General features: G+C 48.5%; 1 protein-coding gene across 1 annotated transcript; it reads left to right on the forward strand.

Annotated features, from left to right (window-relative positions):
• The first annotated feature begins 7,044 nt into the window (after positions 1-7,044).
• LIPT2 (lipoyl(octanoyl) transferase 2) lies at positions 7,045-12,688 on the forward strand. The gene is made up of 2 exons (XM_083170511.1): positions 7,045-7,912; positions 12,405-12,688. The coding sequence occupies exons 1-2, from the start codon at positions 7,468-7,470 to the stop codon at positions 12,653-12,655; spliced, it is 696 nt and encodes a 231-aa protein (XP_083026637.1). The 5' UTR covers positions 7,045-7,467; the 3' UTR covers positions 12,656-12,688.
• The last annotated feature ends 826 nt before the right edge of the window (positions 12,689-13,514 follow it).

A 13,514-nucleotide genomic window follows, 5' to 3' on the forward strand; every position in this document is an offset into this window, starting at 1 on the left:
CATCATATGAGTGGGTGGGGCTCTCACACAGTGGCTACCACAAGGAATTTCCTTGCTCCCCAGGGAAAACATCTCTAAACAGAGTTGTTTTGTTGACATTCTAATATGTTGAGATTTCAGCGGTGTCACATGATAAATGGCAATGGGTCGAAATTTTGACCATGTTGACATTTCTAGTATACCACACGCCCCTAGAGATTTGGTCACTGTTTATTACACTCATTTCAATCAAGGCCACTGATCTTTTCAGGACTATAGGAGGGAATGTAAAATGCGCCCCGTGATATCACAGTGAGGGACCTGCAGGTGCTAAGACAAATCTCAGTCACACCACACTGTATAAATACTGTATGTTCCAGATCTGACGGATCCCATCCTGGAGAAAACACGCGACAACTGTCACCTCGGCCCTTGTTGCCTGAGAAAGTCTCCGCTGATGACAGGCCTCGGGAAAACATCCTGTTTTTGTCTACATCTATTTTAATATATATTTTTTTACGTACACAGAAAAAGCAATGGATATTTTGTACACGGTTAGTAGCACACAAACAGCCACAGCGAGAGAGAATGACCACCAATATACAGGAAGGGCACATCAGTGACAGGGAACGACCGCCAATATACAGGCAGGGTATATCAGTGAGAGGCAATGTCCACCAATATACAGGAATGGCACATGAATGAGAGGGAATGACCACCAATATACAGGAATGGCACATGAACGAGAGGGAATGACCACCAATATACAGGAATGGCACATGAATGAGAGAGAATGACCACCAATATACAGGAATGGCACATCAGTGAGAGGGAATTACCAATATACAGAAAGGGCACATCAGTGGGAGAGAATGTCCACCAATATACAGAAAGGGCACATCAGTGAGAGGGACTGACCACCAATATACAGGAAGGGTACATCACTGAGTGGGAATTACCATTATACAGGAAAGGCACATCAGTGAGAGGGAATGACCATCAATATACAGGCAGGTCAAATCAGTGAGAGGGAATTACCAATATACAGAAAGGGCACATCACTGAGAGAAAATGACCACCAATATACAGGAAGGACACATCAGTGAGAGGGAATGACCGCAAATATACAGGAAGGACACATCAGTGAAAGGGAATGACCACCAATATACAGGCAGGGCACATCAGTGATAGGGAATGACCAATATACAGATTGTAAGCTACACTGGGGCAGGGACTGATATGACTATTCAAATATTCTCTGTATAGCGCTGCAGAATAGGTGTGCGCTATATAAGAAACTGTTAATAAATAAATGATAAATACAGGCAGGGCACCTCAGTGTGAGGGAATGACATCCAATATACAGGAAATATGCATTAGTGAGAGGGAATGACCTCCGATATACAGGCAGGGCACATCAGTGAGAGGGACTGACCTCCAATATACAGGCAGGGCACATAAGTGAGAGGGAATAAACTGCAATATACAGGCATGGCACATCAACCGACTACTGGGGCCGGCACTGCATGTTCCCTGCTCCCCAGGGAAAACATCTCTAGACAGAGTTGTTTTGTCGACATTCTAATATGTTGAGATTTCAGCGGTGTCACATGATAAATGGCAACATGGTCAATGTTGAAATGCTAAATATGTCGACATTTTGACCATGTTGACATTTCTAGTATACCACACGCCCCTAGAGATTTGGTCACTGTTTATTACACTCATTTCAATCAAGGCCACTGATCTTCTCAGGACTATAGGAGGGAATGTAAAATGCGCCCCGTGATATCACAGTGAGGGACCTGCAGGTGCTAAGACAAATCTCAGTCACACCACACTGTATGAATACTGTATGTTCCAGATCTGACGGTTCCCATCCTGGAGAAAACACGCGACAACTGTCACCTCGGTCCTTGTTGCCTGAGAAAGTCTCCGCTGATGACAGGCCTCGGGAAAACACCCTGTTTTTGTCTACATCTATTTTAATATTATTATTTTTTTACGTACACAGAAAAAGCAATGAATATATTGTACACGGTTAGTAGCACACAAACAGCCACAGCGAGAGAGAATGACCACCAATATACATGAAGGGCACATCAGTGACAGGGAACGACCGCCAATATACAGGCAGGGCATATCAGTGAGAGGCAATGTCCACCAATATACAGGAATGGCACATGAATGAGAGGAAATGACCACCAATATACAGAAAGGGCGCATCAGTGAGGGAGAGGCAATGTCCACCAATATACAGGAAGGGCACATCAGTGAGAGGGAATGACCACCAATATACAGGAATGGCACATGAATGAGAGGAAATGACCACCAATATACAAAAAGGGCGCATCAGTGAGTGAGAGGCAATGTCCACCAATATACAGGCAGGGCATATCAGTAAGAGGCAATGTCCATCAATATACAGGAATGGCACATGAATGAGAGGGAATGACCACCAATATACAGGAATGGCACATGAACGAGAGGGAATGACCACCAATATACAGGAATGGCACATGAACGAGAGAGAATGACCACCAATATACAGGCAGGGCACATCAGTGAGAGGGAATGACCATTAATATAGAGAAGGGCACATCAGTGGGAGAGAATGTCCACCAATATACAGAAAGGGCACATCAGTGAGTGGGAATTACCATTATACAGGAAAGGCACATCACTGAGAGGGAATGACCATCAATATAGAGAAGGGCACATCAGTGAGAGGGAATGACCACCAATATACAGGCAGGTCACATCAGTGAGAGGGAATTACCAATATACAGAAAGGGCACATCACTCACTGAGAGGGAATGACCACCAATACACAGGAAGGACACATCAGTGAGAGGGAATGACTGCCAATATACAGGAAGGACACATCAGTGAGTTGGAATTACCATTATACAGGAAAGGCACATCAGTGAGAGGGAATGACCATCAATATAGAGAAGGGCACATCAGTGAGAGGGAATGACCACCAATATACAGGCAGGTCACATCAGTGAGAGGGAATTACCAATATACAGAAAGGGCACATCACTCACTGAGAGGGAATGACCACCAATACACAGGAAGGACACATCAGTGAGAGGGAATGACTGCCAATATACAGGAAGGACACATCAGTGAGAGGGAATGTTCACCAATATTTAGAAAGGACACATCAGTGAGAGGGAATTACCAATATAAAGGAAGGGCACATCAGTGAGAGGGAAATACCACCAATATACAGGCAGGGCACATCAGTGATAGGGAATGACCAAAATACAGATTGTAAGCTACACTGGGGCAGGGACTGATTTGAATGTTCAAATATTCTCTGTATAGCGCTGCAGAATAGGTATGCGCTATATAAGAAACTTAATAAATAAATGATAAATACAGGCAGGGCACCTCAGTGAGAGGGAATGACATCCAATATACAGGAAATATGCATCAGTAAGAGGGGATGACCTCCAATATACAGGCAGGGCACATCAGTGAGAGGGACTGACCTCCAATATACAGGAAATACGCATCAGAGAGAGGGAATGACCTCCAATATACAGGCAGGGCACATCAGTGAGAGGGAATGACATCCAGTATACAGGAAATACGCATCAGAGAGAGGGAATCAACTCCAATATACTGGCAGGGCACATCAGTGAGAGGAAATAACCTGCAATATACAGGCAGGGCACATCAACCGACTACTGGGGCCGGCACTGCATGTACAGGGGTACACCGGCTACTGGCACTTGTAAATGTTGTACCAGCCTATATGCCAGCGCATTTATCAAAGATCTCCACCCAAAGTGGAATTGTCTGCATAAGGAAACAGGCGCTGGGTAGTCACTGCCCCATCCTCCCCTAATGACATACAGTAATACATACAGACATGGACATGTGTGTTGGAAGCCTCATAGCTCATTGAAACAATGCTTCATTCCCCCTAATAGTGGTGAAGGTAAAAGCTACAGTCTCATGTCTGCCGTTGCGATGTAATAAAGCAAAGAAATCGTGAAAAATTATAAGTTATTGCTTATTCTCGAAAGAAATTGTAAAATGGGCTGGGCGGATTAATTAGAAAAAATTATTATTAGATGATAGTTAAAATTAAAACTTTGTAGAATTAGCATCACAAATGTATTGAAATGTCTAATCTGTCATTCAGTATATTTAAATGAAGAAAAGTATTCACTCTGCTGTTTGGTATCACCGTGTGCACCACCACATAATTACTGTTGAGCGACTTTGCGCAGCAGGTGATTATTGATACCCTCCGCAATGCGCGTGCGCGGCGCCATCCAGAGATAAACTCCTGCTACATTTTTCCTTCGCTAGCCATTTGCAGGGAAAGTTTGACAGGGTGTAGGCATCTGGGGTGTTAACGGGCCGTTTAGTGGGAGTGTTTAGAAAAATGCAGGAGTGCAAATAAGCCCGTATTCATGGCAGTCACAGAGTAAGCCCAGAAGTACACAGCGCTTGCGATGAATGGTGACCAGTGGAAAAAAGCAATCGGTGCTGAGCGTCTTACGAATGGTTTTGGACATTTGCGGTTGGCGGTAAATTCTTCGCTAGCCGTACACATACATTTGCACAGCGAGCACATGAATTCGCAAGATGGGATTTCACTACAGCGGGGAAGGGTTTTACTGATCACTGGACGCTGCTAATTCCCACATCAGGTGTGAATTAGACCCATGGACCAGAGAAAGCAGAGAAAGAGTGTAGAATCATGGAAAAAGATTTGTGGAATACCTCCAAATTAGATATATGCTCAACTCCAAGGTCAATATACGTCAGTGTCTGATTCCACCATCCAATGGTTTTAGGGCGGAAGTAGAGTCTCCAACTTGACAGAGCCAGGGACTCCAGCTCACCAGAACAGGGTCTCCAGCTCACCAGAGCAAGGTCTCCAGCTCACCAGTGCCGGGTCCCCAGCTCACCAGTGCCGGGTCTCCAGCTCACCAGAGCAGGGTCTCCAGCTCACCAGAGCAGGGTCTCCAGCTCACCAGAGCAGGGTCTCCAGCTCACCAGCGCCGGGTCTACAGCTCACCAGAGCCTGGTCTCCAGCTCACCAGCGCTGTACTGAATATAAACATATTTAATTAAAACTTGCAATTTTTACACGTTATAACAATCTAAAATTAGACATACAAGACTTACACAAACAGAACATTCAAAACTCCCCCCTTTAACTGGTGCTGGTTAGATTCAAGTATTAGGAAGCAATTGCAAAGATTTTCTAGCTCATACACAGAGCCAGTTAGTAGGTTAGTACTTAGTTTAAGTCCCCACAGAAATGTGCACATTTAACGTGGTATACTCAATTGTAATCTGGGGGTCATGCAGGTGGTTAATTACCAATGGTGAATTCCTCCGACCATTACCGTTTGGTCATATGCGAGATTAATTCATCTGCCAGATGTTTATTGGCAGCATAAGTGTCCCCTCTCAACGCGTTTCTCCGCCTCTGTGTCCTCTCAGCGGCTTCCTCGGAGCAGTACCGGATCCAGCTCACCAGTGCCGGGTCTCCAGCTCACCAGTGCCGGGTCTCCAGCTCACCAGAGCAAGGTCTCCAGCTCACCAGTGCCAGGTCTCCAGCTCACCAGTGCCGGGTCTCCAGCTCACCAGCAATGGGTCTCCAGCTCACCAGCAATGGGTCTCCAGCTCACCCATGCCAGGTCTCCCACTCACCAGAACCGGGTCTCCAGCTCACCAGTGCCGGGTCTCCAGCTCACCAGTGCCGGGTCTCCAGCTCACCAGAGCAAGGTCTCCAGCTCACCAGAGCAAGGTCTCCAGCTCACCAGAGCAAGGTCTCCAGCTCACCAGTGCCGGGTCTCCAGCTCACCAGAGCCGGGTCTCCAGCTCACCAGAGCCGGGTCTACATCTCACCAGAGCCGGGTCTACAGCTCACCAGGAAAAGGGAAGAATTGGAACAGCGCTGTACTGAATATAAACGTATTTAATTAAAACTTGCAATTTTTACACGTTATAACAATCTAAAATTAGACATACAAGACTTACACAAACAGAACATTCAAAACTCCCCCCTTTAACTGGTGCTGGTTAGATTCAAGTATTAGGAAGCAATTGCAAAGATTTTCTAGCTCATACACAGAGCCAGTTAGTAGGTTAGTACTTAGTTCAAGTCCCCACAGAAATGTGCACATTTAACGTGTTATACTCAATTGTAATCTGGGGGTCATGCAGGTGGTTAATTACCAATGGTGAATTCCTCCGACCGTTACCGTTTGGTCATATCCGAGATGAATTCATCAGCCAGATGTTTATTGGCAGCATAAGTGTCCCCTCTCAACGCGTTTCTCCGCCTCTGTGTCCTCTCAGTGGCTTTCTCAGGAGCAGTACCGGATCCAGCTCACCAGTGCCGGGTCTCCAGCTCACCAGTGCCGGGTCTCCAGCTCACCAGACCAGGGTCTCCAACTCACCAGAGCAAGGTCTCCAGCTCACCAGCAATGGGTCTCCAGATCACCACAGCAGGGTCTCCAGATCACCACAGCAGGGTCTCCAGCTCACCAGCGATGGGTCTCCAGCTCACCAGAACCGGGTCTCCAGCTCGCAAGCGCCGGGTCTCCAGCTTGCCAGTGCCGGGTCTCCAGCTCCCCAGAGCAAGGTCTCCAGCTCACCAGCGCCGGGTCTCCAGCTCACCAGCGCTGGGTCTCCAGCTCACCAGTGCCGGGTCTCCAGCTCACCAAAGCAAGGTCTCCAGTGCCAGGTCTCCAGCTCACCAAAGCAAGGTCTCCAGCTCAGCAGAGCAAGGTCTCCAGCGCCGGGTCTCCAGCTCACCAGAGCAAGGTCTCCAGCTCACCAGAACAGGGACTCCAGCTCACCAGAGCAAGGTCTCCAGCTCGCCAGAGCCAGGTCTGCAGCTCGCCAGGGCCGGGTCTGCAGCTCGCCAGGGCCGGGTCTGCAGTTAACCAGAGCCAGGTCTGCAGCTCACCAGGGTCGGGTCTCCAGCTTACCAGCGCCAGGTCTGCAGCTCACCCATGCTGGGTCTGCAGCTCGCCAGCACCAGGTCTGCAGCTCGCCAGAGCCGGGTCTTCTGCTCAAGAAGCGCTGCAGGCCCTTGTGCCACTGGAGGGGAGCACAGCGATTGCATATGGGGCCTTAGGGCCCCCCACACTGGCAGGCCCCATAGCAGCTGCATCCCATGCCCCCTTTATACTTGCGGCACTGCCCGAGCACAATGAAATATCAGGATTACCAGGGCATGCTGGAGTGGCACATAATGCCCAGTGTTACAGAGATCCGTCTCTCAGCCACAGGTCGCATGTCCTCCAGCAGGGTAATCTCCCCCGAGTCTCCCCATACCGGTGTGTTACAGCATCCTAACCCGGATCCCCACCTTACATCGTGATACCCCGCAGCCTACACTAAGGGGCTGATTCAGACCCCTCCCTGAGGCCGGGGTGACACCCGCCCGTTCCCCCGGACTCCCCCCTCCTCCCCGGCCGCTGCGGGCCTCCCAGAGACCTCGGCATGGCGGCGGCCGCTCCCCGGCCCGTGCTGCGTGTGCTCCGGCTGGGGCTGCTACCTTACCCCGAGGCTGTGCGGGCCCAGCAGCGCTGTGTGCGGGAGCTGCGGGAGGAGGGCGGCCCGGGCACGCTGCTTCTGTGCCAGCACCCGGCCGTGTACACGGTGGGGATCCGGCAGGCCCCGTACCCGGCGGCGGAAGAGGCCAGGCTCCGGGCCCTGGGGGCGGATTTCCAGCGCACTGACCGCGGCGGCCTCATCACCTTCCACGGGCCCGGCCAGCTGCTGTGCTACCCGGTGCTGGAGCTCGGCCGCCTGCGCCGCACCCTGCGCCGCTATGTGTTCGGGCTGGAGGCCGCGGCTATAGGCCTGTGCCGGAGCCTGGGGGTGGCGGCGGGCCGGGCGCCGGAGACCGGAGTCTGGGTGCGGGACAGGAAGATCTGCGCCATCGGTGAGGACATGGAGGGGCCTGTGCTGTGCTGTATGTACTGCAGCTGGGGGACTACAAGTCCCAGCATCACACAAACCGTATACTGTATGTACTGCAGCTGGGGAACTACAAGTCCCAGCATCACAGACACACGTCCCAACACACACGTGCTACAAGTCCAAGCATCACACCAGGGATGATGAGTTGGTCACCCTAACTACAAGTCCCAGCACCACACACACACACACACACACGTACTACAAGTCCCAGCATCTCACACACACACATTTACTTCAAGTCCCAACATCACGCACACACACACACACACACACACACACACACACACACACACACATGTACTACAAGTCCCAGCATCACGCACATGTACTACAAGTCACAGCATCACACACACATTTACTACAAGTCCCAGCATCACGCGCACACACACACACACACACACACAGACACACACACATGTACTACAAGTCCCAGCATCATGCACATGTACTACAAGTCCCAGTATCACACACTATGTACTGCAGCTGGGGAACTACAAGTCCCAGCATCACACACTGTATACTGTATGTATTGCAGCCGGGGAACTACAAGTCCCAGCATCACACATACACATGTACTACAAGTCCCAGCATCACACACTGTATACTGTATGTACTGCAGCTGGGGAACTACAAGTCCCAGCATCACACACATGTACTACAAGTCCCAACATCACACATATGTACTACATAACACATATGTACTACAAGTCCCAGCATCACACACCGTATACTGTATGTACTGCAGCTGGGGGACTACAGGTCCCAGCATCACACACTGTTCGCATGGAGACGATGGGCATCCCCATGCGAATGGCCCCTGCCCGCCTTGATCCGCCTCCCACCTGGGCGAACACATTCTGCAACTATTCACATGTGAATATATGCGTGCACAGAGGCTAGACGTCAGTCCCAGTTGCAAATTTGCCCGGGGACTGAGCAAGTTAGAATGACCCCATTGTGACTCTGGTTACTAAAACTGTTAAAATCCTCTCTATTGGGACACATTGGATGTCGCAACTGCAAGCTGCTTGCTGTGCTGGATCATGTTGGGGTTAGGACACACCTATAGTACCAGCTACAGGGACTACACCAATCAATCATATATACATACCTGATTTATATCTGTACAATCTGTTCTCAGGTTCATTTCTGTATTGCTGCCAGCGAATGTCTTCACTTTTACAGCGCCTAGATTATTTTGAGCTCGCTATCGGCACCCCAGACCGACCCCGCAGATACAGGTGACGCCCAGCGCTAACGCAGGGGTATCTCCAGTGGTTAATTCACCTCTCTGGAGTTTTACCATTACGTTTGTCACTATCTATCTATATGTCTACATATACAATCATACTTACTGAATGGTACTTGTGCAATATCTGAGCGCCTGATTTTTTTCATTGTATTGCATCGCATCGCATGCAATATAGTGGCATACAATTCATGCTATGCGATTTTTCATTGTAAAGACCCGATTTTTAATTGAATAGTCACCCATGGGTGATTTCATACCCCCACTATCCAACTATGCATGGAGTTGATTTTATATAGTGTGGCGAGCCACCGAGCCCGAAGCGCGGCGAGCAGACGCAGAATACATGTAAAGTAATCCGCATACCCTCGCGGGGCTCGCTGCGCTTGCCACACAAATAAATGATTTATACAAACCTATACCAAGAGCGCCCCACCAAAAAAACATAGTACTCACATTGATTTCATATACTCAAACTTGTGCACTGCTCCTCTCCATATTTCCCCTTCCCTCACCTTTTATATCGAAAAAGGTCGACATGATTTTTTTTTTCACTTTCACTTTATTTTGGTGTCTGTGTTGACATATGTCGACATGAACCCCATATAAAGGTACTGTGTACGCTCGGCACACTATTATAATCCCCCCACTTTGCCCACAGGGATGGTAAACTATGAACAAGTTGGTAAAAAAAAAATATCATGAGAATAGTCTACTATTTTTCATGTCAACCTTTTGCTTGTGCCAACCTAATGCATGTTAAAACTGTTTCATGTGTCAACCTTTTGACTGTTGACCATTATTGGTTGACCTTTGGACTGTCAACCTAATGACGAATGGCGTCACATAAGGGTATATTGTGTTTGCAGACCTATTGGAGAGCGATTTCTGGGCTACGTAAGTGTGGCGTAGGTGTGCGCTAGATCACAGACCTGACCCCTATATGACCCTAAATGCTGCTGTACAGCCCCTATTGTCCTATATAGTATGTCAGTATACACCTTACACATTGGGCCTTATTCTGATTGACTCTCAAGGCTGCGAAATGTGCAGCTTTGCAAGTCCATCAGACGCTACCCTCCGCCCGCAGTGCGCCCCCCCCCCCCCTCGCACGCACAGAGGACCAAAGCAATCAAAATAAGGTCCAGTATGTATTTCTTCTGTTACCCTGTAACACTGCCAGTAACTGCACAGCCCCGATACCTAATCCCCCCCCCCCAGAGCCAGATTAAGGTCTAAATGGGCCTGGAGCTGAAAATGATCAAGGGCCTATTATGCGCAATAATAGGGGTTGTGGCCAGCACCTTATAATGTGGGGGCATGACCAGTGTACTGGTTGGGTGGTCTGCTCATGGGTGTGTCTGTATTTGTTTAAATACTTTCAACTAATTATATATGGCTGGCATAAAAAAATGCAGGGAGATATATTGGTGGGTGCCCTCCAAAGGTGCACCCGCAGGATGCCGATGTCCTAAAATACTTGCGGGGTGAGGCGGCACTCCAGTCATAAAAAGATACTGAAAGCCGAAACTTGGTAGACAACATTTCAGCACCTTTTATGTGGTCACCTAAGTTTACCACACCATATACCCCTTATACAAATCATGCAACACAATAGTAACCACTGTTCTTGCCTCTTACACATTATGCCACATGGATTGAGCCAAAATTCACACTATGGCACACGGATTGAATCAAAATTCACGTTATGCCACACAGATAAACGGCAAAATTCACATTTTGCCACATGGATTGAACCAAAATGCACACTATACCAGGCATATTCAAACAGTGGCCCTCCAGCTGTTGTGAAACTACACGTCCCAGCATGCATTGACATAGTTTTAGCATCCCCTAATAGCAAAACTGTGGCAATGCATGATGGGACTTGTAGTTTCACAACAGCTGGAGGGCCTTAGTTTGGACATGCCTGCACTATACCAAACAGATTGAGCAATAATGCACAATATGCTACTTAAATAGGGGCATTGCGCACCAAAGGCGCGCATCAAAAATTTACACCATAATGCCCATTACATGTTAAGTCACACACCATAATCTCCATTACGTATTATGCCAAACACCATAATGCCTATTAAAATTTATGCTACATAAGTGTTGCTTACCTACATGTTCATTGCCAGGGGTTCCATGCTAGTTGCCATGTGGGATTTCATGCTCATTGCCAAGGGGGAATACATGCTCGCGGTAACTGGCGGACAGCTGCCGCCGGGCTGAGGTGACAGCCATTCACAGCCGGGAAGAGAGCAGGGGGCTGTCCGGCTGTATACAGAGCATTGCATGTCCCAGCTATTTGAAATAATACCCCTTTCACACCTGAAAATGCAGGGACTTACCAGGGAATATGGTCCTAGGATCATATAGGGTCATTCCCGGACTGGCCCCTTTTACACCAGCCTAGTCCCTGCATTATCTGGTGTGAGGGGGAGAAAAAAACCACCCCCACCCCCCTTTAAACAACTAGCTATATCTTCAGAACCAACTGACCCATTTACATGTAGGCTTCGAATGAGTTTGGTCCCATGGAACTGGGCCATTTGGTTCCAGAGAAATCTGTCCTCAAACAACATAAACAGCCATAAAATTACATTTCAGAAATGAAAAAAAATTGGTTTAATCGCAATATCTCTAGAACCAATGAACCCATATGGACCAGGTATCAGATTGAAGGCCCAGCAATTTGAGTTCGAATGAGACCAACCTCGAGCTTCTGTGATGCCGGAGGGGAACTGGCAGCCGTTGGAACTGGGTTGAGGTCGGAATTAGTGGGTCCCATGTTATCCTATGGGGAAAATGTTCCAGATTTGCCTGGTGGAATCTCCGGTTCCCGGGGGGCTAGCGACACGGGACTGGGCTCGTTGGAAAGTCCTGTCCCTCAGCTACAAAATGGGCCTATTTGTAGAGTGGGCCTGGAGCTGTAGCTCCATCAGGCCCATTGTTAATCCAGCCCTGTCGCCCCCCCCCCCCTTATGTGTTATACAACTGCGCAGCACGTTCTATGACAGCAGTCATGGATGGAAAGGTCAATAAGTCGACATGCCACGCTACGGTGTAAGAGAAATATCAGCGTGCCCTTGGCGTGGCTGCAGTGGTGATATATGTCCGGTACATTGCTGTATGACACAGAAGGTGATTTGTTCCAGTACGGTGGTGCTAGGCTAATGCCATCCTCCTCTTCCTCCAGGGGTCCACTGCTCCCGGCACATAACGTCCCACGGTCTGGCCTTGAACTGTAACACGGACCTCGCTTGGTTTGACCACATAGTGCCGTGCGGAATCCCAGACAAAGGTGTCACTTCCCTGACGGCAGAATTGGGGAGAGAGGTCACCGTGGAGGAGGTCATCCCGCCGTTCCTAGACGCCTTTCAGGAAGAATTTGAATGTACTTTAGAGGTCTACGATCGGCATGGACAGGCTGACGTGGCGTTCCACTGATCATTGTATTCAATAAATATACAGACTCTGTCAGGCTAGCGTCTTACCTGTGCGCAGATGACGAGCGTTGTACGAGGAAGCCGCACTCGTCTTTACGTGAATTGTGACCCGAGGGTTCCTCCTGCCCACTCTGCGTGGCTTCCCTGCTCCCACAGGCCACGTAAGAAAGGTTTATATTAGGAAACACCCAACAGGCCGATTCTGCAGCGTGGCCTATGGTGCAATAAATGTATAAAGTCTTCTTGTTTTATGAATTTACCCTAATGGGGATTCTAAGAAAATGTAGTAAGTTTGGGGTTACTAGAAGTACCTCCATTGGGGGATACTTTTTTTGTGTACAGATGTCGCTTGACTGTGGCATATTGCACCCATAACTGATTTGGCGCAGTGAGCATGCTATCCTGGGGCTCCGAGATCCAGAGGCTTTACATTATGCAATTGCAGGTGTGAAAAGCCGCAGTGTGTGTGTGTGTGTGTGTGTGTGTGATACAAAAGACAGCGGCACAGATTTGAAGTGAACAAAAGACTGTATTAAACACACACATGAACCTGAATTTTTGTTCACTTCAAATCCATGTGTGCTGCTTTTTTATCCCATTTCTAATACGCACGATAGATAGAATCTGATTGGATAGAATCTATGGACAACATCACCTCTTTTCATTTTTAGAAACTTTAGTAAATTTACCCCATAAAATTACTCCCCCCCCCCCCCAACATGTGTTACTGTGACAAGCCTATAAGAAGGATATTGGTCCATTTCTTCGGGGTATTATTCATAATTGATAATTCTTCAGATAATCCATATTGTTATGACTAACATAGCAACCACAGTCAGATGGCACACAATGTAGTGAGC

This window comes from Crinia signifera, chromosome 2 (genome assembly GCF_055691185.1).
Source record: "Crinia signifera chromosome 2, ASM5569118v1, whole genome shotgun sequence".
Taxonomy (NCBI): Eukaryota; Metazoa; Chordata; class Amphibia; order Anura; family Myobatrachidae; genus Crinia; species Crinia signifera.